The following is a 25,708-nucleotide window of genomic DNA, read 5'->3' as shown; positions in this document are numbered from 1 at the left end:
TTTTTCTTTCCTCACTGGTTTCCACAAAATTGATGTAAAAACTGCAAATGTTCTTACATTTTTGTCAATTACATCTAGTATATCAGTTTTAATAACAGATGTGTATGAAAATGTAATAAAATACTGTCAATTTTTTTTGTTTGTTTAAAAAATGATTAGTCTAAATTTTAGGTAATGTTATTTAAACATCATGGGAAATTTTATTTTACAATTAAAATTTTTTTAGGCTTATCAAGCAATTAATATACGCTTGATTATAGTAGCAATTGATATACAAAAAGACCAGCCTTCGTTTGCACGATTTGATAAGGGTGGTTCTGAACTGTCATCCTTTAAAAGTTATGTTAATGACTTTATAAAGAAAAGTTCTGTTTTTAAAGATGTTCATTTTGATGATGCTATGTTTTTGAGGTTTGTTTTTTTTGAAAAGCTTTTAATAAGTTTTGATATGACATATTTATTGATTCTGCATTTGGATATTATAACTTATATCTCTTTGTGTTGATTTGTCATATTAGTATAGTTTTTTTTTTTACAAACTTTTTATAAGTTTTAATATGAAATAGTTAATAGTTTTTTTTTTACAAACTTTTTATAAGTTTTAATATGAAATAGTTAATAGTTTTTTTTTTTACAAACTTTTTATAAGTTTTAATATGAAATAGTTAATAGTTTTTTTTTTTACAAACTTTTTATAAGTTTTAATATGAAATAGTTAATAGTTTTTTTTTTTTACAAACTTTTTATAAGTTTTAATATGAAATAGTTAATAGTTTTGTGCTAAGAGAATATTGTTGTAAATGCCAAATTTATTTTTTAAAAAATTTGCAGCCTCACTTTCCAAAACAGTGAGTGAGTCAAATGATTTGATCTGGAATTTAGGTCTTACAAAGTTAAGAGCTAAACTTCTAATCAAGACTGTGAGAGTAGAATCTTCTACAATTAATGTTAAGAATTTAAAGTTTGCTTTGATATTAGTAATGATTTGTGTTATTGTAAAGATGAGATTCATTTGTTTACTACTCTTGGACTCAACCACAATCTTGCACAATAATGACTGGGCATAGAAAGCTCAACACAAAGTCTTAAACCAGTGTTGTGTCACAATGGAAATAAACATCCATCTTTGCCTCTATGGTGTAGTCAAACCATTTAGATAAAAAATGATAGTTAGGAAAGAAGCTTTTTATTTTAAATCAACTACGAAGACAGTGTGTTATTGACTGTTAAAGCCTAACTTAAAACATTGAATATTAATTTAAAAAATTTTAACTTAAAAATGCTCTCCTGAACAATTTTATGTTTAGCAGTTAGACTAGTTTTGCATTAAGGGAGCAAACTCACAGACCGTGTTTTTATAACATCATATAAAGGTATAACATCATTTTATATTACCACAAAAGAAATATAAATAATGACAATTTTTATATTGGGAAATCAGTTTTTTGTTTTACAATATTGTAAACAATTTTTGTTCTACAGAAAGTAATTCTCCTCAAATTGTTTCATCCTTTATTTGTTTTTTTTTGTTTATTTATTTTGCTTTTTGTATTCTCCTTAAAGTAACTTGCTGTGTTATTATGTCAGGAAATTTAGCTGATTAAATCTATTTTAGGTAGCTGTTCTTGTTGATATAGATAATAATTGTATAGGCAGTAAGTCTCTACAATCACTGTGTCAAGTAGGCTAGCTGTTATGTTAAGTGCAATGTGTGGATTCTATAGAAACTGATTTTTGTATAGTACTTTATTAAAAATCAGCCAATCTTTTTACATAAGTCAACAAATCACATAAATTGATTTTTAACTCATCATAGTACATCATACCTAGTATTAGATCATATAAGTCACAATAAAAGCTTCTGATGGATGTAAATAGGATTTTTGATAGCACTGTCAACTTACTGAAATGGTTTAAAAAAAAAAAACAAGGTGCCATAACACTTTCTGAAATCACCAACAGCACAGAAAATCTGTGAGTAGTAGTAGTTGCTTCAGATAAAGCAAAAGTGAGATCTAGTTAGGTCTCTGTGTGACCTAACTAAATCTCAGTTTTGCCATATCTTAAGCTACTTCTGCTCTAAATGCAGAACAAAGTTACAATTTCCATGCATTATAACTTTTAGTTCCATGGATAAAAGTGAGTTGAATTATTTTAATCTTTCTACAGCATTCATTTCTCATAAAAACATTCCAAGATCCTCATTTTAAATCACACTGATTACTGTAGCATAAGTACAACTTACAGATTCTTATTAGCTGTTGAAGAAATGAACCATTCAAACATTATTATTACACTTGGAAAAATTCAGTTCAATGCACCAACCTCTGTGTATGAATAGTATTTTAGACAAGATGTTTTATGATGTCTTTAAAAAGTATTCCAAACAAGAGATTATTATAATTATCTCTTGAATTAATCTTTGGACTTATCATCTAATTTAATTAAAGTTATTAGCTTTAATTAAATTACAAGTCACAAATTGTTAAAATTTATAAATGTCTGAACTTAATGACTAAATTTGCAAGTTCAGTACCACATTAATTTGTAAATAAAAATTGAAAGGAAGCTAATTTTTTAAACATCTATGCTGTTAAAATGATTCAAGCTGTTTGTACTCTTTTTTATTCAAACTTGATAAAATGTCATAAGGTCTTCATATATTGGCAGAGCAGATTTGAACTGCTCTGAAAATATTGGAGATGTCATTTAAGGAAAAGTCATTTTAAGCCTTGGCATTTTTAAAATATTTTTGCAATAATAATGATAATGTAAAATTTTATCCTAAACTGGATTTTTTTAAGGTTATACTACGTGTAGAAACCAAATCATAGAAAAATATTAGTTAACAATTTGTTAACTAGTTAAACAAGATAAAGCTGTTAACTATCTTTTTTCTGTGATTAAGTTTCTCTATATAGCCTAATTGAATTTGAATAACCCAAATTAATATTTACACCAAAACTGCATTAACTTAATACCTGTAAAAAAATCATTTGGCATAAACGAGTAATGATAATCTTATTACAAAGAGTACTTTTATATATTTTGCATTTTTCCTGATTTTTTTAGAAAAACAAGCTTTTTTTAATTTTTGGAATTAAACATGCATTTTTAAAAAAGCTTTGAAAAATAGATTTCAGCCAGAGAAAAAAAAAGTTGCTAGAAAATTTAAAATTAACAAATAATAAAAAATATTTAATATTATCTGTTTTTTCTTTCTTTCTTTTTTTTTTTTTTTTATAGTCATGAAAGTTGGTCTGATAGCTTGGGGATGGCATATGTTAATTCTATGTGTGAAGATGATGCTGTGAGTGTTAACACTGTAAGCTGCTTCTATGTCATCTCCTTTTGTTTATTTTTAATGTCTGCTATAAAATGGTAACTTTTTTTATGGCTTTCATGTGTAATTTGAGTGCTGAGGAGGGTGTGATTTTGCTATCATCAATTTAAACAATATTAAAATTAATGAAAAAAAAAGCAATTAGAACTAAAGTCTAATAGTTGCATCTTTTTTTTAAAGTCATATTTTAATAAAAACTAAATAATTTATCTTTATTATTGAATTTATTACAATTAACCCCATCAAGGTTATCGAATTTATTGAACCAATCAATGAAGGTTTTGTAGTATTATCTTTACTAATTTCTTGTAATAAGGTTTATTACATTTTCAGTTGTAATATAAAATTATAGCATTTGATTGACCTCCCAATATGACCATTCTTATGATTTTTTCCAAAAAGAATTTACATAAATCTACTTGTAAATAGTGAGAAATAAGTTTATGTAAATAATGGCTGATTTAACCTTCTTTATAATTTCAAAAATTACTTTTTACTATTCTATGTTATTATTTTTAGAAAATTTTTAGTATGGGTTTCCCTCAGCATAGTAAATCATTAAAGAAGAAAAAAAGATGACTATAACATCATAAATGCCATCCTTATATTAACATTATAATCCAAAAGAAAAAAAAGAAAAAATAATTGATGGAAGGAAAAAATATTTAACTTTGGAAAAAAAACAACTTTAGCATAACAACTATGAAAAAAGGTTGCAAAATATAAGTATCAGAAATATAGTTTATTAACTATTAATATTTCACATTATTATTTTGCTAAACTTGTTTCAGACAATTAACTGCCACCTATAGAAGTTCATCAACATATTAGTGAAAAAGCTGGTCCTCTTGTTGACAATCCAATTTCTTTTTTGCCAATGGTTTTTCTGAAGAGTCACGGAACTCCCAAGTAATTTTGACCTGTGTATAAGATCAAAGTACTATATAACAATAAAATGAGTGTTTTTTGAGATAAAAAATGACTTCTTTCAAAAAATTAAATGGCACATCAATTAAATTTTTTTGCAACACAATATTTTTTAAACCATGGTTTTAACTATATCTATTCAATAGCATACTGCAGATTTTACACTTTTTACTACTGATTAGCTTCATGTTACATATCAATTGGTGCCTTTTTCCATGTTAGTTGGTGTCTTTATATATATTAATCAATTACTTGCTAGGTCTTGCAAAACTTGCAGCAAGGCACGAATTAATGGAAAACAGTGATATCATTGAATTTTGCAAATAAGAAACACATTGTGGTATACCCAAAAAGAATTGCCATTAGCAATTATTTGCTATTGGTCTACCAGCCATTTTATGTATTGATGTATTTGATATATCTATAAAAATACAATTTTAAGGAAGAGAATATTTAACTGTTATAATTAGGACAAATGGCAACTATTGTAGCAAGAAATGTAGGAAAAAAATGCTACATTTAATTTCTCTTAACTAAATATAAAATTTTCTTCTTACATTTTTTTCTGGATGTTAAAGCCAATGTTTAGGTGACATTTTTAATGTTATTACTTTTTTTCACTTTCATATAAAACTTAAGTAAACTCTTACCTTCTTTCAACTTTATCATACAAATTTATCTTACATGAAACTGTTGTTTTTATAGTGGGACTATAACAGCATAAGTGGTCCAACTTACATACTTGGTCATGAACTGGGACATAATATGGGATTTTATCATGATGATGGTTTGTAAATTAACTAAAAATAGTTATGATAAATTTTTAATTCTTAATTTTATCTATATAGTTTAATCTAATTTGAACAAGTGATCATGATGATTTAAACAACTGATTTAAATAAATGATCATGTCTAATTACTATCAAAAATAACCTTTCCTGTATTGTGAACTACATAGTTGCATCACAAACTGTGTAATTTAAATGAATAAGATTCATATTCAGATGGTGATAATCATGATAGTTTGTTTTAGAAACTTGCACTTGTTTAACAACCAGAGGATGTTTCATGGGGAGTTCAAAGTAAGTTCAATTTATAAGCAAAATGATGAGTCTATAACAAGTTACAAGGTTTCTTTTGAGTGATCAAATCATTGTTTGAAACAAAAAAATTAGGCACATAATAACTATGTAATCTTTTAAGTAAAAAACTAAATTGATAAATATTTAAAAATCTCCTGAATTAAGTTATTAGTCAAAAGCAGTTTATCATTTAAAAAGCTTATTTGTAAATAAAACTCTATCCATAAAATTATTTTTATTACATGCTATTTTCAAGATCAAGCATACCAGGTTTTTCTGATTGCAACATGAACATTTACAAAATGAACACATACCCCTGTCTGTCAGATTATCCTTCTGATGTAAGTATTTTAGTTATTTAAAAAAGTAGCTTGTATATACCACTTTTTAAAAAAATGTACATGAATTGTGTTTTTTAGAGGGCGATATCATTTTTATATTTTCTTACTTTTGCATCTCAAATGCTTTTGGAGTTTATTTATATGGAGTTTATAGCCTGAATTTTTAATCAATTATTTATTAGCATGAATTCCAAGTTCAAAATAGTCCTAATTCCAGCAAATTACTATTTGACTCATTTCTATTCTATTGATATCAGTTGTGTGATTTAACCTTCTTATAAAACTCAAACTTTGAGCAAAGATGCAACAAGCTTTAAACAAATTAAACAAGCTCAAAGTTTGATTTTCGTAAGAAGGTTAAAGCACATAACTGATATCAATAAAATAGAAATGAGTCAATTAGCTACAAAGTTCAATTTCCATTAAAAAAAAAACTTTAAATAAATTTTAAAAAATACTTTTAAAATATTTCATGAATGTGTATGTAAGTAATATATAACATCTATAGAACAATATATAGCATATATATATATATATATATATATATATATATATATATATATATATATATATATATATATATATATATATATATATATATATATATATATATATATATATATATAATAGCATATGATAGCATATGTTACCTACATTTAGTTTTTATATGTATAAGTTTAATGTTTAATATCTACATTTTGTTTTGCAACTTTTTTTAAGTAAAATTTTTGAATATAACTTTTTCATTACAATTAATGTTTATAGTCAATAACAAAAGTTTGTGGCAATGGCATAAGGGAAGGTGATGAAGAGTGTGATTGTGGAACACCTGAGGTTTGAATAGAATGCTAAATTTTAGCAGTTGAATATTTTATTTTAAATTATTTATAGTAAGAATAATTATTAATTCCTATCTATTTTTTTTTGCATAATTTTACTTCTATCTCAGATGTGTGCTAGAAATGGTGACAACTGTTGTGAACCACACAGTTGTGTTTTGAAAGCGCATGCTCAATGCAGTTATATTTACAATCCAGAATGCTGTTCAAGTGAATGTCTTGTTAGTGTTAATTTTTTTTTAAACATTTTTATGTAGTATTGATAAAATATGTTAAAGTAGTTATGGCAATTCAATTTGTAGCAATAAAGTTTACCAATTTACTAAAATCATCTTTCTTATCCACAAACAATTTTTTAAACTAAGTAATTTACTACAACTACCTTTAATGTTGAAAAGAGCTTGCTATTAAATGTAACATCCCTTCATAATTTATTGAGCAACCTTTTTACTTATCATGTTACAGTATATTTTTAAGCATACTTTACATATTTAAATTTACAAGTTGATGCATAGTTTGTGAGTTAAATGCTATATTTAGATATTTAAAAGCTATAATTGGATATTTAAATGATACGTTTGGATATTTTTCCCAGTCTTTTTTTTCCTGCTCTTTTTTTTCTCTTTTTTTTAATATTTATTATTAATAATTGACACATTTACGCTATCATAGCTGTTAATAAACTATTATAATTATATATTAAGAATAAATTATCATAATTGTACGATTAATCATGTTCATTTTGAAATTAGTTTTACTTTTATTTCATAAAAAAAACTCAAACTAGTTTTAATGAATCTTAAATTTTAATTGGATCCATTTTTTTAAACACATTTCAAACCTCCATCTCACATAAATTGATTTTTTTAATTAGATTATCCATTTTTATTGGTTTTGTAAAATCTTTTGTTTACCTTAATGTAAATATTTCTTAAGAATTCAACGGGTAACCCATAGAACTTCATTGAAACCCCATGGAATTCTATTGAGCCCCATGATTAAACCATGGCTTTTAATACATGGGTTATGTTGCACGCTTAGGGTTTCATGGTTATGCCATGGGTCCCAGTTTTTAGTCCTTGGCTTCCAATTGTTTTCTTATAAGCCCCAATTGTTGCACAATGGGTCCTAATGAGTACACCATAGGGTTCATTTGTTAAAACCATGGAAGTATATTCTTATTTACTTAGCCGTTAAGGGTTAATTCAGTTTAAATATACGCAAACGTAATGTTGATTTTTATAGTGTTTTTATACCAGTGACTGTGTATAGACTTTATTATTTATGTTCAAAAATGTTTTGTGTATTACTTTACTTTTAATTGGCTCCTAACTGTATACCAAGTGTCCAGTTGATATATATACTTTTTTTGTATCAATGATTCTTTTTGATATGTTTAAGCTTTTAATTTTTAAAAACATGAATTGTTATAGTTTTGGATATTGTATATAAAGTTGTATATGTCAATTCCAATTTTTTAGTTTCCAATTATTGTTTTTTAATTTTTATTGAACATGTTTATGAACATGAAAATTACTGATAGCTTTTTTTTAATGACTTGTAATGTTGCATGTATTTGCAGTATGCATATACATATACAAGGATTAAATATTTTACTGAAGTTAAATTGTAGTGTTTCATGCGCATTATAGCTACTGTTTTTTCAAACAATTATAGGATTTGACAACATCTAAATTGGATTTCATTTACCTCATTCCATGATAGCATTCTATGAGAAAATCATGCAAAAAAAAACCATGAGATTTCAATTAGTATTTGGAAAACATAGTAAAGCCCATGGGAAAGCAATAGAATAGCCATGGCCCATAATGTTCCCAATACCAATTGAAATACCATAGGTAATTTTCATGGGTTTTTCATGGAATTAATTTGTAAGGATACCAACAGAACTTTTTTAGATAAAAAATGCTATTAGATTAATTAACTTAGGATTTTTATTTTTGTATATTTATTTTTTTAACTTGAGATATTTAAAATTGTAAATTTGTTTTTACAAGATAAATGTTTGTAAGTTTTTTATGTATAGCATATACATTGTAATTGTATATAATTTACTATAAGTATAAAACTTTATACACTTTACATAAAAATTGTTTGATTTTCAGTACAGAAAACAAGGGACTCTATGCAGGGAATCAGCTGGAGTTTGTGATTTGCCAGAATACTGCAAAGGAGATAGCCCATTAGTATGTACATAAGTTAGTGTTAATAACTTTATGTAAAATACAAAAAGTTCTAGTTTGAATCAAATAAAAAGTTTAAAAATATCAGATTTCTAAATTATTTATTTCATTTTATGGATTATTTCTTGAAAATTAAAAAATTTTAACAGAACATTTTAATTTAAAAAAAAATTTTTTATGTAGAGTAAGCAACAAAGTTTTAAATTTAAAAAAACTTTTATATTTGAAAGATAATTTAAGTTTTTAAACTAAGCTCATCTTTAGTCCACTAGAATTCATTTGCTGATTAAAGATATGTAACATGCTTAATGTTAAATTGCAAGTGTATAAATGGTCTTTAAATTAAATACTTTTTGGTATTTTAAAGTGTCCTGCTGATAAAACATTGCAAAATGGATTTCCATGTAGCAATAATGTGAAGGTAAACTATTTATTTTTAAAAAATGGCTTCAAAATACTAAATTTCTCATTTTACTTTTTTTTTTAAGTGCACTTTGTAAATATTTGTTATTTATTTAATTATAAAATATTAGCTAATTTAAATAATATTTTAGCAGGAGAATTTTTCTAGATGTTCCTTGGGCCTATTAGCAATAGTAACTCTGTTTCAAAACTTTCTCCACAAATATCTGCAAGGTACTTGAAAATAATTCCAAAACATTGGATTGAGGGAGAGTATCCTGGCTTTAAACTTGATGTTCGTGGGTGCCCAGATTCTGAAGGTATCTAAATGCTTAAAAACCCTTCATTCTTAAGTCTTATTATTATTTTGCTTACTTTAAGTTATGTGAAACTGCAAAATTTGATTAAAAGCTGACATCTCTCTGTCTACTATTCAACATTTTTTTATTATTTTTTTTCACAAAACAAACTTCTTGCATTACTTAAAGGTATCCAAAAGTAATGATGTAATAAATTTAAAAAAATAATAAAAGAAAAAGATATTAATAACTTTTATTTAATTAAATGTATTTTAAAGTTGTATTCTCTCCAGATACTCCTTGAATGTCTTTAGCTATTCTTCTATGGATATTTTGGCAACAATCTCTGTAATCTGCTTTTTTAGACGTTGTAAAGCTTTATTGTCAGTCAGGTGTTGCTTGATTTTGCTAAAAAGCTATAAATTACAAGTTATGAGGTCTGGTTAGTACAGTGGATGATAAATTATTGAAATGCCCAAATTGTTCAGATAATTTTTGACTTTTTTGACATGGGGCTTTGAATTGTCATGAATGATTTTCTTGTTTTTTGATGTCTGATGTCAGTTGTTGCTTCTCAATGGGACCACCATTTGTCTGCATTGATTTTGCAGACAAATGTGGTTGTAACTGGTACCTCAGAATAGTTTTGGTTTTTGAGGTCTTCAATGCTGTGTTTAAACTAATTAATCCATCATCAAATAGTCATGTACAAAGGAGTGCCATATGGATATTATAAAGATGGATTTTCCTGGCTGATTTTCCCAGTTCCAAATCCAAATCCAAAATGTATGTTTGATAAGAAGATTTTTCCTTTTTTTTTTTGAAAACATTTTTTTTGCTAACTACTTTTGCATGAAAGCTTTAAAAATAAAACATGATATTCTTTTTTTTTGGGACAATTAAATGCTTCAGATCATTTGATGTAGTACTTTGAGGATTTTTTTTTTTTTAATCAAACATAAACAAAATTTTCTTCTGGATAAAAACATACTAGAAGTTGTTAAACATTTTAAAACTTTTGTTATAACTCCTTGTCAAACTTTCAATGTTTAAAAACGTTATTGTATCAAACTGTTTCAGTAAATCAGCTAATCCTTATGTTACCATATTATAAGATTAAATAAATTGTCACATTGTAATGCAATATTTGTTACTTAGTCTTACACAGTGAAATATATTGGATTCATAGTGGCAATTGTATGGATGCAAAAACGTTTAGAATTTCAAAGAGAATTCTGAGCTTGTATCAGATTTTAACTCTTATCTTGTTCAGAAATTGCAAAAGTAACATTTTAAGAGATCTTCAACATTTTTTATTCAAAAGTTTTATCCAAAGGATTTTTTTTTTTCTCTTACTGAAAAATGGTTTAAAATTTACAACCATTTACAAGTTCTTTTTGAAAAGAAAACTGATCGATTTTAAGCTTATAAAGTTGCATACTTCTTTAAGCTTATTTCTTTTAATCATTGTTGTATAACTACATACCACAACCAAAATGTATTACCTTATAATATTACACTTCAATATTATTCTTGCTGCTGCTGCATGAAATTTTTATTAAACTAGCTTTTTATAGATTTTATATTAAAATGCTGGTGTTTATATGTTAATGATAGTATTAATATTATTTCTAAACTTTTTGTTTGTGGTAAGATTTTATCTTAAAATAAACATTATGCTGTTGTACCAAGTCATTATCTGGAACTAAGTGAGATGCTTGTGGCCTCGGGATTTTACAAAAAAAACACTTTACAAATTTTTCAATTTAAAAAATTTGTAAAGTGTTTGTTTTTTTTCTTTAAAAAAAATTGAAAATTTACTGAAACCTTAATTAAACAAACTCTTTTGTTAAAAAATATTCTGAAAATAAAAGAAATAAAAAAACTCAGTTTGATTAAATTCAGTTGACAAAAAAACTCCAACCTTCACTTCGCCAATCAACTCTATATCTCAAAATGTCGTTAATGATGTTCACTCCTTTTAAGTTGGGGTAACGCTGAAAATTCTAGTGGTTGAATTAAACAAACTATTAATGATATAAATTACTCTGAAAAATATAAAACACTCTGAAATGTAACAATTGTAACACTTTAAGCACTAGTTGTTCTATGTAACAATTTCTAAAACATTTTTGCAATCATTTTGTTTCATTTGTTAAGTGTCTGTTTTGTTTTTAGATTATATGTTTTATCCAACTTCAATTACAACTGCTGCTTTATTCTACCATACTCCTTTTTGTATCTCACCACAAATAAATTATTGCAGTAAAGCAGTACCTGATGGAACTGTTCTCAAGTATATTGACAGAGATGGTCACTCTGGTCATTGTGAACACAATTATATGAAGTTCATATTTGCTGCTGATGGTTCTTTAACCCACCATTGTAGTGGTAAAAAAGTATGCATTAGTTCAGACAACATTTTAGTTTTAAATACAACATGTGAAGTTGAAATCCCAAGATTCAAGCATACTAAAGTAAGAGAAAACAAATTGTTTTCTAGTAATTTTACTTATGATACAATTTTTGTGAAGTTTTACATTAGAAAAATATCTTTCCAATCAATAAAAAATTCCGGTATCTCTTCTTACTTCTTACTCTTATCTCTTATATACAAAACTAAATGCCTTAAAATATTTTCAGTGATGATTGAAGTATGATATATGATAAATATAGTAAATTTAAGCAACTTTCTATTTTAAACTATTGAAGTTTTAAAATTTCTTTAAGGAGTATACACATAAAGAAAATAAATTTTCAATAAAAAAAGTATGCAACAGTGGACCATTCTCAATTTTATTTAAATAGACTTTTTTATAAATGATAATAAGTATATAAATATAAATATTTTTTTATTATAAAAACAGTTGTTACAAAGTTCTTATAACTTATGCTATAACTATGTAAATTATATATATGTTACAGTTACATAAATTACAATATGCTATAAATTATCTTATTAGAAATCATTATTTTATAGTTATAAATTTATATAAAGTTATTTTATAAGTTTTGTTGTTGTAAATATGTAAATTATGTTATGTTATAACTATACAAAGTTCTAAACTGACCTGAGCTTATATCTAAGCTGACTTTATATGTACAAATTGTCATCAATTGATTCTGTAATCAGAATTTTTTAGGTCTAGAAAAATTTTTTCTTAATTTTTCTTTATTCTTAGGAGGGTTCTCTTCAGCACATACAAAGTCAGAAATGTGTTCGATGTGTTGCAGTTGGTGGTAGCTGGCCAACTCATGGATGCAGTGCAGGGTTAGAAGCAACCTGTGTTATGACTTATTTACGAAGAGTGATAGTCATGAATATTTTAGGTCAATTTTTTTGTATTAGTATTCTACTTGCTTTTTTTTTTTTTTTTCTTGTAATAAAATTAAAAAAAAAAAACAAAAACAAAAATCTCTTTTTTTAAAATTCAAGGAAAAAAATTACCCTATTGATTTTTTTTTCTTGTAGAATGTGATGTACCTTTGGGTTTGAGCATCAAAGCACTACCAGAATCATCATACTCAGCTGGAGGTTTTTACAGCAATGATTATAAACCATCAAATGTGGTTCCTGAAAGTAATGGGTGGCGTTCAAAAGAGAAAGGTGATGGAAGCTGGCTTCAAATTGACTTTGGCAAGGTCTGATTTTTGTTTTGTCTGATTTTTAAAAAAAAAGGTTATTAGAATAGGGCAAATGGGAAAAGAAACTTAAACTTTGCTTTAAAGTTTTGTTCTTTTGTTTTTGTTTGTGTAATATTAAACAAAATACAGAACAAAAGTTTACCTGAAGTTTTAGTTTCTGTTAATTAAATTTATTTAGTCTAATTATGTTTATTTAGTCTAATTATGTTTACTTAGTCTAATTATGTTTGTTTTTTTATTAAAACTTTTTTAACTAAGATTAATTAGTTATCATCAGATAAAGACATTAAATTACTTATTAAAAGTATGTTAGTATTTACAGATTTTTAAATATGCAGCAATATGGAGAGGAGCAAAAATACATTTAAAAAAACAAAAAAAGTTTTTTTGTTGTTGATAAATTTAACCCTTGAATAAAAATAAATGCACTTTAACCTCTTTTCTTTCAAAATTAATTTAAATGTAATTAAATATTTTGAGATTTCTACTCAAAATGTTACCTTCTTTTCTCAGATTGTTCGCATTGGAACTATTCAAATGATTAAAGTGCCTTGGGTTAAAGTAACAGGTTATGTTCTAAAGTATTCGCTAGACAATATCTTGTGGTTGGACTACTTGGAAAGTGACCCAACTATGAAGAAGGTAACTATTTATTTTCAAAATATTTATAGTAAGACTATTTTTAGTAAAAATTTGGTTTTAGATAATTATATTATCTTCATTTATTACTTATGGGTATTTGAATTTGTTAGTTACAAAATAAACTGTATGCGTTTTATGTAGCATACAGGGGCCTTTTGTTTTGCTGGAATTTGTGTTCCATCACTCATTGATCAATGTCGCAGTTTGTGGCAATTAGGTAAATACTTAGGCAACAGCAAAAGTTTTTTTAGGATTTTCATTTTTAATTATATTTGAGACTTTTTAAAAAAAAAAAATTGTAAATTTTAATAGTTTGATTTACAGTTAACACACCTTAATGCATTGAAAACCTAAATAATAAAAAGAAATTAGTTTGAGGTGTATTTGTGGTTAATAAATAAATTTTATTAACTGTTCTATATGTATATATATGCTAAATCAGACCATTATTCAAAATCTTTTTTACATGTTTTGTTTTCAAACTTAAATGTTGTAATAATTCTCTTAATATGAATCAAAGATGCAATGGTTGCATCTGATAGCTGTTGGAATAACCTAAATACAAATCTAGAAGGATTTGGAACATGTTCTTCTATAGCTAATACTTCTTGCTCCAAAAGGTCTTTTTTTTTTTGATTTGTTTAAAAAGTATATCCATTTTGATTTTTTTATTTACTTATTTTTTTTTAAACTTTTCTTTTTAAGAATTCCTAATTGTGATTTATTAGAAATTTATTTTTAAGAAATTTTAATTTATTAAATTTTTTTTGTTAGAGACATTAAGTGTGGACAGCTTCAGTGCAATGCAAGGCAAACAATTCCTGTTCGTGTTCCAGGTTATGGTAAAAGTTACAAGAAGTTTTTTTATGAAGGACAATCTTGCAGGTTTAATTTTTTTCTTTTACAAAGGACAATCGTGCAGGTTTAATTTGTTTCTTTTACGAAGGACAATCTTGCAGGTTTAATTTTTTTCTTTTAAATACTCCTATTAAATTAAATAATGAGGTTTTAGGTTTTCATCTTAATTTTTTATTTTATTAGTGGAGCCTCTATCACAGAAAGTGAGCAAAATGGCCTAGGTATGGTATCAGATGGTTCAATTTGTGATGAAAATAAGGTGAGTAAGACTTTAAGATTTGAAATCATTTGTTTACCTGGTTTGTTGATAAAAGTTAATTATATTTTCCAGTTTTGCTATAAGCAAGAATGTAAATCATTAAATGATCATGGATTCAAAACTTGCCCAAATATTGATGGTAAAGAATGTTCAAAAAATGGGGTAAGGTGGATTTTTTTTGCTTGTTTGTTTTGATCAAGTATTTCCTTTTCTTAACAAAGTATAGTTTTATAGTACTGCTCATCTGATGGAGACTGCATTTGCCATGGTGGATACAACCCTGCAGACAATTGTCAAACAAGTATAATTTCATTTTTTGTTCTGTTATTTTGGTTATTTTATACAATTTTTAACTCCACCATGTAAAAATCATGTAACCATGGAAAAAACACAAAAAAGGCAAGAACTTAAAAAAAAAAATCTTGGTTTTTTAAATTTACTTTCTCATGGTAATAGATTTTGTTAAATCTATCAAAAAAAGCTTGGGTGTGTGTGATATCAAAATGCCACACCCCCTGTGTTTCTCCACTTTAAATAATGTTTTATTAAACCATAAGCAATTTATACAACCAATTATATTTTAAAATGAGATGCAAGATCTATCATAACTAATATCTGCAACCTATGAAAATAACTCAACTTATTAAAAATAGCATTACTTAAAAATATTATATAAAATAGCATTAACTAGTAAATAAAGTATTTTTATACTTGTATTTCCGTAAAAAAACATTTTTATATTTATAAAATAAGAAATTTTGTTTTACTAACTTAGTATGATTAGGTTCAACTGCAAAGAAAATTATAATAATTAAAAATGCAAAATTTTATAAATTCATTTATCATCAAAATGAATTTAGTAGTTAAACCTCAAAATAAGATTAAAAAAAAAAATTAAAGTACATTCAGTAAAAGATGATTTTCAGTATTTTATTGTTATTGCACTTTATATTTTACAGAGCTATACCCAATTAATGGTGGATGGAGCAATTGGTCTGAATATTCTAAATGTACTAAAGGTTGTGGAGGGGGTTATCGACAAAGGTATCGATTTTGTAATAGTCCAACAGTTAAACATGGAGGAAGTGATTGTGTTGGTGTATCAAAAGAGGAATCAGTATGTCATACAAGTCCTTGTCCAAGTAAATAAGTTTGATACTTTTTGTTCTTTTCATTTTAACTTATGATATGATGTTAAGAAATTGTGATGCCATTATTTTAAGAAGTCATTAACCTTTAACTTGGTGTCAGATTTTATGTATGATTTTGTTGTTCTACATTTTACTAATTTTTCTCAAATAATTGTGTTAAGTTTTAATAAGATTTTATTTTATAATTTAGTTGCTGAATCTTGTAAAGCCATAAAATTGCTTCTTGAAAAAAATAACCAACCATTATTTGATGGCTCATACACCATTAAAACTGCTGAAAATCTCTATTTAAAAGTTTATTGTGATATGACAAGAGATGGAGGAGGATGGACTCTTATTGTTAGTTCTCATTCTAACACATGGAGCAGCGCAAATATTTGGTTGAGAAATATGGATCAACCCGATCTGTATAAAGATTACTCTATACTTAAGCTTGCTAATGAACTAAAATCAAGTTATAAGATTAAAGATTCTGTTTTTAATTACAGATTAGAGGCGAATGAAAGAGGTATCTGTTTGAAATATATTTTGATGTAAACTTAACCTCTCATATTTTTTAAATTACAGTTGTTGAAAAAAAATTCTTATAAAACTTTTTAAAAACTTAAAAGTTAAATTAGGTAGTAATAAGAGAAAACAATATTTCAATATATTTTCAATTTTAATATTTCGTTATAATATTTCAATCTTGACATATAAGAATTCAATATTAAATTTTAACAATGACCAGGTCGTTGGGGTGGAGTTTTTTCTGCACCATCAAAGTATAATATATCCTCAACTAATGTTGGTCAAACAAGTGTGACTCTCCTCAAAAAATTCGATGATTGGAACTTTTCTTCTTACAGCATCCAGCAAAGACTACCATATGTTTCTGGGAACACATTAACAACATCTGAGATTGTCTCAAATGGTCATGGAGACTCATGGGGTTCAATAACTGGTTTGTTAAAACTAAATTTTAAAAATATTTATATCAATATGTAAAATGTGATTTACAAAATGATTTACAAAATGTGATTTAGAAATAATGCACTTGTTATAATTTCTCGGAATTCTTGAAAAAAAAAGACCTCTTATATTGAATAAGCAATAGTTGTATAACATTTATGCAGGATAAATATAAAGTAAAAAAAGTAAAAAAAAAATCCTGAATTTCAGAAATCATTTTTATGCTAAAAGTTTGTTTTTTGTTTGGAAAAACTTGTTTATTATTTTCTTCTCTGAAAAACTTTTTTTTTATCAGATTACATTTTTTCATTTTAATACCTAAGAATTTTGATCAGTTTTCATTAAGCAGTGAGTTTATTTAACAATTTTATTCATATTTATGAGAAAAATCATATTGAAAATGCATATATCTATTTATCATTTTCTTTATTTACAGTATTTTTAATGAATTAATTTTTTTTCTTCTCTCTTTTTAGATAATCAATCTAATCTGCATGTATCCAAGTGGATTCAAGGTTCAATGAAAATGAGCTATCCAGCACATGTTTGGTTAGTGTAATTAACATTTTTTTTATAAGTTTTTGCATATCTTAATTTTAATTGATTTTTAATAAGTACACCTTAAGATTTTATATTAGTAATCTGTAAAAAGATATTGTATTTAAAGATTCCTGAAACTGCTATTTATTAATTACAATCTTTATTTATTATTTTAATCATTAGGTCACTTAATTTTTTTTTTTGCTGTAGGTATTGGGTGAGGGAAGGTGATTTTAGTTTCCCTGCATCTTGTCTTGATTTATTTTTTCGTGGCTTATATGCTTTGAAAAAATATCCAAGTGGTATATATGAAATAGAGCCTACACCAGGATCAGTTGTAAAAACGTACTGTGACCAAGATCGTCATGGTGGTGGGTGGACTTTATTGACAAATATTGTTTCAAAGAATTGGACTTTGGAAAAAATGAAGCTGTGTCAATCTGAAAGATTATTGACAGAAGATTTTTCAATTACAAAGTACTTAGAAAAAATGAAAATTAAAGATCTTGGGGAGGTGACCAATATTAAATTAAAATTAAAAATCAAATCTTTTTAATTTGAAGCTAACATATTAAAACTTTATATTTTATTAAGAAATTTTACCAAATCATGTTGGAAGCAGACAGTCCTAATGAGAATGGTGGCATTTTTGCTTTGCCAGTTGAATATGACAGTGCTTTATGTCCTTCTAAAACTTTACCATTGATCTTGAAAAAGTTTGGTGTATGGAATGTTAATCAGGAGAATATTGCAAAATTTCCTTTATGCACCACTTATCACAATGGAATTTTAATGTCTGCTAATTCTATGGTATTCGTCTTTTAAATTTTTAACCTATCTTTTAAACAAGTAGAAAAATAACGCTAAAAGTAAAAAATAATCATTTTTGTGCTTTTGGCCTTATTTTTCTATGTTTTTTTTTAAAGTTAGTGTTTGCATTTATTTTATTAAACTTTAAATTTTGTAATTTTCTGTAAAATATTTGTGTAGTTTTAGTAGCTTTTGATTAAGCTCAAAAGTTTTTAATATCTAGTTAAACAGGAAAATTGCTTTTTGGATGTTAAATTATTCTTTAGAAAGATGGAGATGAATATGGAGTATTAGTAGGTAAAGGAAAGTACATGATGGTTCTTGAAAGTCCTTCTTTTATTAGAGTATGGATTCGAGAAGGAGGAAGGTAAAAGTTTCCTAAATAGATCAACATTTTTAAATCTTAAATCAGTTTTTTAAGTTTTAAAATTTTTTTTCTGTTCTACTCACTTTTGAAAATATAGTTATTTTTGATATTCTTTAAAATTCAGCCGGTATTCTTGCAATGATTTAAGAGTGCATGGTCTTCATAAAGGACAAATGTATACTGATGGATTCTACATGTTAACAGACAATCAACCTGTTTATTGTGACATGACCACTACTCCAAATGAAGGCTGGACTTTAATAGTCACATCAGCGTCCAGTGGTTGGACAGAAGAGCAAGTATTTGATTTTTTCGCTAGCATTATTTTTATATTTAAACTTTGTTCAACCTCAATAGAGATTGGAATTAAGGTTACAATTGTATATATGCTTAACTGTAGATTTATTTGCGAAATTCAAATACACCTTCATTATTTGACAACTTTTCTATTCTGAGCAAAGCAAATGCCATTAAAGGCTTATCCAATGGTAAAACCTTCAAATATATGCTAGATGCCCAGGAGAGGGGAAGATGGGGAGGTATCTGGCAATCGCCAAAGGAATATTCGTAAGTCTTTGGTGTAAATACTTATTTTAAAACTTTTTAAAAACATTATGATACTTTGTTTCAGATTTTATCAAATCATTTTGTTTTATTGTACCATTTTTTATTTTCTTTAAATTTTTGAAGATTGACTTCCTCAATATCGCGCAAAACAAGATTTCTTAAGCAGTTTGATATTTGGGATAACTACACATGGTGGAAAGGACCACAACCAAATCTTCCATGGATATCTAAAGGTAAAGAAGGTTTATTAATTACAAGCCGGGAAGATGTAGGTGGTTCAATTATTTCTAATGACTCACTTTATCGCCCATCTGAGTGGATCCACAATGAGAAAACAAATCCTGGAATAATCTGGTACTGGCTAAATGAAAATGATTGTAACAGTAATTATAAACCAGGTAAGCTTGTTTTATTTGTTCGATTGTATGCTTGTTTACAATTTCAAAATTTGATCATAAAAATGCAAATACTTTAAAGCTACATTTTGGTAAAGATGTAGCTTTAAAATATTTGTATTTTTATGATCAAACTTTTTTTAAAAAAGCGCTATATTTTAGAAAGATGCATGTAATACTGCATACAATTTTATCTTGCATTTTAACAGTTTTGCGTACTGTATTTATATAAACATTTCTCAATTCTCAGTTGATGGTGAACTTTCTCCTTGGAGTTCTTGGTCTGTTTGCTCATCATTTTGTGGTAGTGGTAAACAAGAAAGACGAAGATACTGCATTCCACATAGATGTGGTGGTGTTCCCTGCTCCTTTAACACGCTTGACTTTGAAGAGCAAGCATGTACAGGGCAATGTTTTAGTAAGTATTCCTCTATCATTCGTTTTTAAATTGAAAATAAAAAAAGTTTTTGATGTTTTAAATCATACCATGTAATGGGATGACTAATTTTAGAATATAATATTCTTAAATTACGCTGTAGGTATACTCATTGTAGGTAAGGTTCATTTTGAAATTTAATTCTTGAAAATGTGACAAATTTCAAAACTCTGCATGGCTAATCTGGTCCTTAACATAAATTTACTGAATTGCTGTTTTCTGTATCATCTACCATGCAATTTTCTGTTGGCAAATCAAAATGATGAATTTATGTAATATGCTATTTCCTTAATTATCAAGCTATGATAATTAATTATCAGTAAGACTTTTTTGCCTTTGTTAAAATTAACATTTTCAATTGCATTTAGATAATATATTCAAATAGTATATAATAATGATAATAATTTAAAGTTATATAAAGATGTGAAAATAAAAACTCTATATTTCATATTATTCATTGATTTTAAGAGAAAAACTAGCAAAAAATTGACAAAAGTGAAAATTTATTCCAAATTAAAAATGATTATTTTATATTCTCCACACAATTTCTCTCCCAAACATCAATATCAAAATAAAATACTATTGGTTGAGTTTGCTTACTTAATTATAAATCATGAAATATAAAAGAAAAGGGCCTTCATACTCCTAGAAGTACATATAAGTTAGAAGATGTGCTCACCACATTTCTTTTGTCAATATAGATTATGATAATTAACCCAGGAAAGAACAATGACCGTGTGACCATTTTTCAGATTTTGAAGACTTATCTTCATGAAATGCAAGCGAAACTTAACAGTTTATTATCAGCATTTATTTTCTGTTCAGCTGTTATTTTCTGCATTGAAGCAAGTTTGCAGCTTTGAAGCAAGTTTGCAGCAGTCTTTAGATTTTCTTACAAAGAGTAAATTCTTAAAAAAAGCTTAAACCATAGTGAAGCAGTTTTCCCTAAAGTTCATTTTCTAAGTAAAGTTTAAAAAATGCAAAACCATTTTTGGAACTATTGTCAGAAACATTTCCATGCGAGGGGACCTGGATTTTGGACTATAACGAGCAAGGATACAAAATCAATTCGCCTCAGAAACTTTCTTCAAAGGTGAACTTGTTCTAAATAAACGTCAGATGTAACGAACTGTGTGCACACTCCAAACACAATAATATAAACAAATTAAACTCAAATTTAAAAAAGTTATATTTTGAGCTGAGCACAACGCAGAACAATGTAAGCAAACTTGCAAAGGTCACCAGAAAAAAATATATACAATATCGGTGAAAATGTTCTAAACTTAGCATTCAGGAAGTCGTTTGGGAAATGACAATGTAAAAGTTTCAAGTTAATGTTGTTTCACTAAAAACGTTTTTCTAGCAAAGCTTCTCGTAAGATAAATTATCGTAAGATAAATTCTCGTAAGATAAATTCTCGTAAGATTTTTCGAATTTTTTTTTTTTTTTTTTTGAATTCTAGTGGTCAATAAAAATCAAATTCATCTGGGACATTTTTTATAATCAAGATTATCAAAAAACAACAGTTTTTACTGTATCATGAACAAATGACAATGTTAGTTCATACAAAAAACAATTCCGACAGCATTTCACAAAATTTAATTACAAAATCAACTCTACTTTCAAGAGATTTTGTACCAAATCTAGATTTAAGAAATACAAGAGCCTAGAGAAAGATAAAATGACCAAAACCTTTTGTTTATTTTTTAAAGATTATTTTTAATATTCTTACTTTTTTTTTTTTTATTCTTTTTTTCTTAAGGATTTCTCATTTACGGGATAACGATATTTTTAGTTTAATCATATTTTTAATAAGCATTTAATGCGCAGAAATAAGTTAATGACTATTTTTTTGGGGCTGTAAGTTTTGACCTGATTCATGGGTTTTAAAGCATTTACTTTCATACTTATTGAACGCCTCACAAACTGGTAATTTTCTTTAGCGTTCTACTTTCAGCTCATTGTTTTTGTATTTAAAAAATATTGTAGTAAATAAGTAAAACATTTTATAAAGAAGTTCCTTGAAATTTGCTTCAATCCACATTTCAACCCCGGTTGTGAATTGAGATCATCTCAAAAAAGAATTATTGTGTGCAAAATAATAAGACATACTTTCAGGGGCACTGTAGTTGGAACACTTAGGTTATTAAAAGCAACATATAACGATTGCAAATAGATGTTGGTAGGCAGATATGTTCGTAGCTAATTCCTTAATTTAACTATTTACAGTTTCAAACTCTCAAAGGGTCCTGGGGATAGGATCAGAAAAGGTTTTTAAGATTTTAAGGGGGTTTCATGAAAACTGTTTTCTCTACAGGATGGGTGTATGATTTGTGTACTAATACATAACAAGCATCGCTTGAGCTTTGTCACTTTGTGTCTAAAATAAAAGTTCACTCAACAAATTTAAATTTTAGAATACAGTGTTAAGAGCACAAATAAAAAATGTTATGTAATAGGGTATAAAATCTCATTTATTAAAAATAAGTTTTTAAATTTAAGAATTGTTTCCATCCTTTATGCATACAGCAGACTGTCAAGTTGTCATTTGTTTTAGGTTTTTTTATTGGTTTTTTTTGTCATTTTTTTTTTTTTTTTTTTTAATTTTAAAAAAAGGAAATTGAAAGTTTTGAAATTGAAAGTTTTGAAATTGAATGTTTTGAAATTGAAAAATTGAGAGTTTTCAGGTTTCAATAGTCCCCACTCCCTGGCGTCATCTACCTAAGCTTTTAGGGAAAAACAGTTTTACTTACGCGGTGAAATACAGCCTCCCTCGTTGCTCGATTGTTGGTTGTAGTGGCTGTCACGTATTGTCTTTTTCATATTAGTGATGGTTGAAGGAAACACTTAGTAATTTATTGGAAGGCAGTTTGCCACCATTTTGTTCATGCTGATTTGGTCCAAATATTTTTTTTAGTTCCTCAATTCTTTAACAGTCGAACAGGGTGTTCCTCTTAACTCCGTCATATATTGAAAACACAGAGAGGGATGACAACTTTGTTGGTACTTAAAGTTTCATACTGGCGTATCGCGGCAATGATCAGCTGAAAAAATGAAAAAAACGTTACATGATTAACGTAAACATTAAAGAAAAAGAAAAAAACCATTAAAAATATTCTCTTACAAAAATTGCTCTTCATAATATACGTGTTATGAAGAAGCATTAAACAAAACAGGTTACAGTTATAAGTTAAAACATAATAATATCCTAATAAAAATGGCAAGGAATGTAATCGCAAGCATAATATTATATGGTTCCACCCATCATTTAGCAAAAATGTGATCAAAAAAGTTGGCAAATAATTTCTTGATTTAGCTGAAATTAGTGTTTTTAAAAAGTTCTTTGTAGTACTTATTAGTATTTAGGTCTTCTTCATTCTGTGGGCGATATTCTAACACATGTGCTGCGTTGAACACCATTAGATGCACATCTTTATCTGTAAATACCTATAAATTTTTTATTATAAAAGAATGATAGTTTATTTAACAGGAATATACCCTCTAATTTGCATACTTCAGTCCCATCAAATGCACCAAATGTTACATCAAATAGACCGCATCCTTTTTTCATCCATGTCTCATTTCAATGAAGTATATATATATATATATATATATATAAAATCTTAGATAAATTTATGCAGATCCGTTAAAAATTACGTCTTCAATAAAATTATGCACATCCATCAAAAGTTATATATATCTTCAAAATTACTTAGTGCAACTGTTACAAACTTTAGTATGAATATGGATATAAGCATAAATATATACTTTAAAGTTACACAGATACGGCCGCCAGGAAATTTATATTGCATCGAACCTGAATCTGGAGGGTGTCAACCAGCTGACAATACAGTTCTTGTACTTCGTCCAACGTCTGCTTATTGCAGCAACGACTTTTCCAAATTTATTTTCAACCCAGCAGCAGGTACTTTACTTCATAACTGTAGCGGGAAATCCGTTTGCTCGAAAGATGGTTATAAATGGGGTCACAAGATGGTGCTTGATAGCTCATGTCCCAAAACTGACCTGAGAAGTCAGATTCGACGAACTTTGTGTAAGAGCGAACTTTTGTGTTTTGTAAAAAACTTTTTCAAAAACCTTTTTTCAAAAAAATTGTTTTGTAAACTAGGTATAATATTTCAAAATAAATTGATTTTTACAGGTCCATTTTTACAGGTCCATTTCCCATTCACTTTTTTTTTAGGGCAAACTATTCAAGTTTTTGATGTTTGTTTTGACCCATTAGGCAGAACTCTGGGAAACAATGTTAATTTAGGGCTTTGGGGAAACTGCCATGAGGCAAAACGCAAATTTTTAATGCCTGGCGTAGGTGAGAATAAGAGCTTGCATGTTAATTTTATTGCAGCTTTTTTTTTTGTAATGAAGTTTTTTTTTTTATAAAGTTCTAAGTGTTATTTGTATGGTCTCATAAAATCTAGATATGAATTCTTTACACGTGGAATGTTTTGTCTGTTATATTGAAATTATTGCATTGTTTTTAGTTGACGGTGTTTACTTAGCTTTTAATTATTTAGCTGATGGTGCAGTATATGTTTCATTATTCAACAATATTGTTAGCCTCGAAGCTCTTAAATCCGATCCACGTTATCCTCACAATCCGACAACAAAAGGTTTTATTGACAATTTTGACTTTCCAACATTTGGTCTCTCTAAGAGCGGTATTCGCATGCATACTTATTTTAAAGCTACTCAATCGGGTTCTCACACTTTTGTTGTTTCTTGCGATGATGTTTGCGAGCTGCTCTTTACAAAAAATGTGACAAACCACAGTTCAGCCGTAAAGATTGCTGGGACTTCCAGTTACACGGAAAGATTTCAATGGAACAAGTAATTAGAGATTTTAGGTTAAACTTTTCATTTTTAATTTCCTTAAGGGTTATTTCTTTCAGTTGCCTTATTTTATCATTATTCAGGTACTTCGAACAAGAATCGTCGATTGTTAGTTTAACAGTGGATACAAAATATTACTTGGAAGTCAACTTAGTAAACATCGGTGGTATCGGTCATGCTGCTGTTGGTGTAAAACTTCCTAATGGAGATGTTTTAGCTCCTGTATCTTATGATTATTTATACTCAAAATACAAGTGAATTTTAAATTTGATTGCTTGAAAACCTTGTTAGCAACAAAAGTGGAATAATCAGAAAATGGTTTTTTTTATTTAGGAAAGTGTTTTTTGGTTTTTATTCTTTTCTTCGGAAATTTGAAATCAATAAACTATTTTCGCTTCAAAATAGTTTATTGAAATAGTTTATTGATTTGCGCTATGCAGAGATATTGTCATATCTCTGCATAGCGCAAATATTTTAGAAAATAAATTTTGATTAATTGATGATCAAGTTAGAAATTTCATCATTTTAATACCTAGCCTTGTTTGTATCGCTTGATCTGTTTTTAGGGCTCTACTTGTTCTAAAATAAAGCTAGTATATGAAGGTTCAGACTTTTCCAATTTTTCACTTTGGGATATCCATTTTTGCAATTACGTTTTTTTGGGTGTTTAATTAAAAATGCAGAATGGGATGTCAACGAGTATTTACAAATATGCGTAGAGGAGCAAGACAGCCGGGGTCTTCTAACCTCATAATCTCTTCCATTCTCAGTAAGCTCTGTCGATTTTTTTTGTCGAAAT

General features: G+C 27.0%; 1 protein-coding gene across 5 annotated transcripts in view; it reads left to right on the top strand.

Annotated features, from left to right (window-relative positions):
* LOC145200007 (uncharacterized) overlaps positions 1-25,225 on the top strand; it is a 32,844-nt gene extending 7,619 nt beyond the window's left edge. For 3 of the 5 annotated variants that reach the window (XM_090072650.1, XM_090072648.1, XM_090072652.1), the window contains 34 exons: positions 227-411; positions 3,247-3,325; positions 4,976-5,057; positions 5,304-5,352; positions 5,609-5,693; positions 6,459-6,527; positions 6,643-6,753; positions 8,659-8,739; positions 9,104-9,157; positions 9,308-9,458; positions 11,616-11,914; positions 12,620-12,767; positions 12,910-13,079; positions 13,596-13,724; positions 13,866-13,941; positions 14,245-14,344; positions 14,499-14,609; positions 14,766-15,003; positions 15,076-15,142; positions 15,801-15,983; positions 16,183-16,500; positions 16,723-16,935; positions 17,420-17,492; positions 17,694-17,997; positions 18,078-18,293; positions 18,560-18,660; positions 18,785-18,959; positions 19,061-19,227; positions 19,351-19,625; positions 19,873-20,040; positions 23,834-24,112; positions 24,263-24,388; positions 24,594-24,906; positions 24,993-25,225. In XM_090072650.1, the coding sequence (XP_089928776.1) occupies positions 227-411; positions 3,247-3,325; positions 4,976-5,057; positions 5,304-5,352; positions 5,609-5,693; positions 6,459-6,527; positions 6,643-6,753; positions 8,659-8,739; positions 9,104-9,157; positions 9,308-9,458; positions 11,616-11,914; positions 12,620-12,767; positions 12,910-13,079; positions 13,596-13,724; positions 13,866-13,941; positions 14,245-14,344; positions 14,499-14,609; positions 14,766-15,003; positions 15,076-15,142; positions 15,801-15,983; positions 16,183-16,500; positions 16,723-16,935; positions 17,420-17,492; positions 17,694-17,997; positions 18,078-18,293; positions 18,560-18,660; positions 18,785-18,959; positions 19,061-19,227; positions 19,351-19,625; positions 19,873-20,040; positions 23,834-24,112; positions 24,263-24,388; positions 24,594-24,906; positions 24,993-25,167 (5,370 nt within the window). In that variant the 3' untranslated portion in view covers positions 25,168-25,225. Of the gene's footprint in view, positions 1-226; positions 412-3,246; positions 3,326-4,975; positions 5,058-5,303; positions 5,353-5,608; positions 5,694-6,458; positions 6,528-6,642; positions 6,754-8,658; positions 8,740-9,103; positions 9,158-9,290; positions 9,459-11,615; positions 11,915-12,619; positions 12,768-12,909; positions 13,080-13,595; positions 13,725-13,865; positions 13,942-14,244; positions 14,345-14,498; positions 14,610-14,765; positions 15,004-15,075; positions 15,143-15,800; positions 15,984-16,182; positions 16,501-16,722; positions 16,936-17,419; positions 17,493-17,693; positions 17,998-18,077; positions 18,294-18,559; positions 18,661-18,784; positions 18,960-19,060; positions 19,228-19,350; positions 19,626-19,872; positions 20,041-23,833; positions 24,113-24,262; positions 24,389-24,593; positions 24,907-24,992 lie in introns of those variants that run through there. The other 2 variants (XM_090072649.1, XM_090072653.1) reach the window with 2 other exon arrangements.
* Positions 25,226-25,708: the final 483 nt, after the last annotated feature.

This window comes from Hydra viridissima, unplaced genomic scaffold, assembly GCF_058129835.1.
Source record: "Hydra viridissima isolate aposymbiotic clone 2 unplaced genomic scaffold, HvirCarnegie_v1 scaffold_15, whole genome shotgun sequence".
NCBI lineage: Eukaryota > Metazoa > Cnidaria > Hydrozoa > Anthoathecata > Hydridae > Hydra > Hydra viridissima.
The sequence above is the reverse complement of the archived record's forward strand: the minus strand, read 5'-3'. Positions and strand labels throughout refer to the sequence as shown.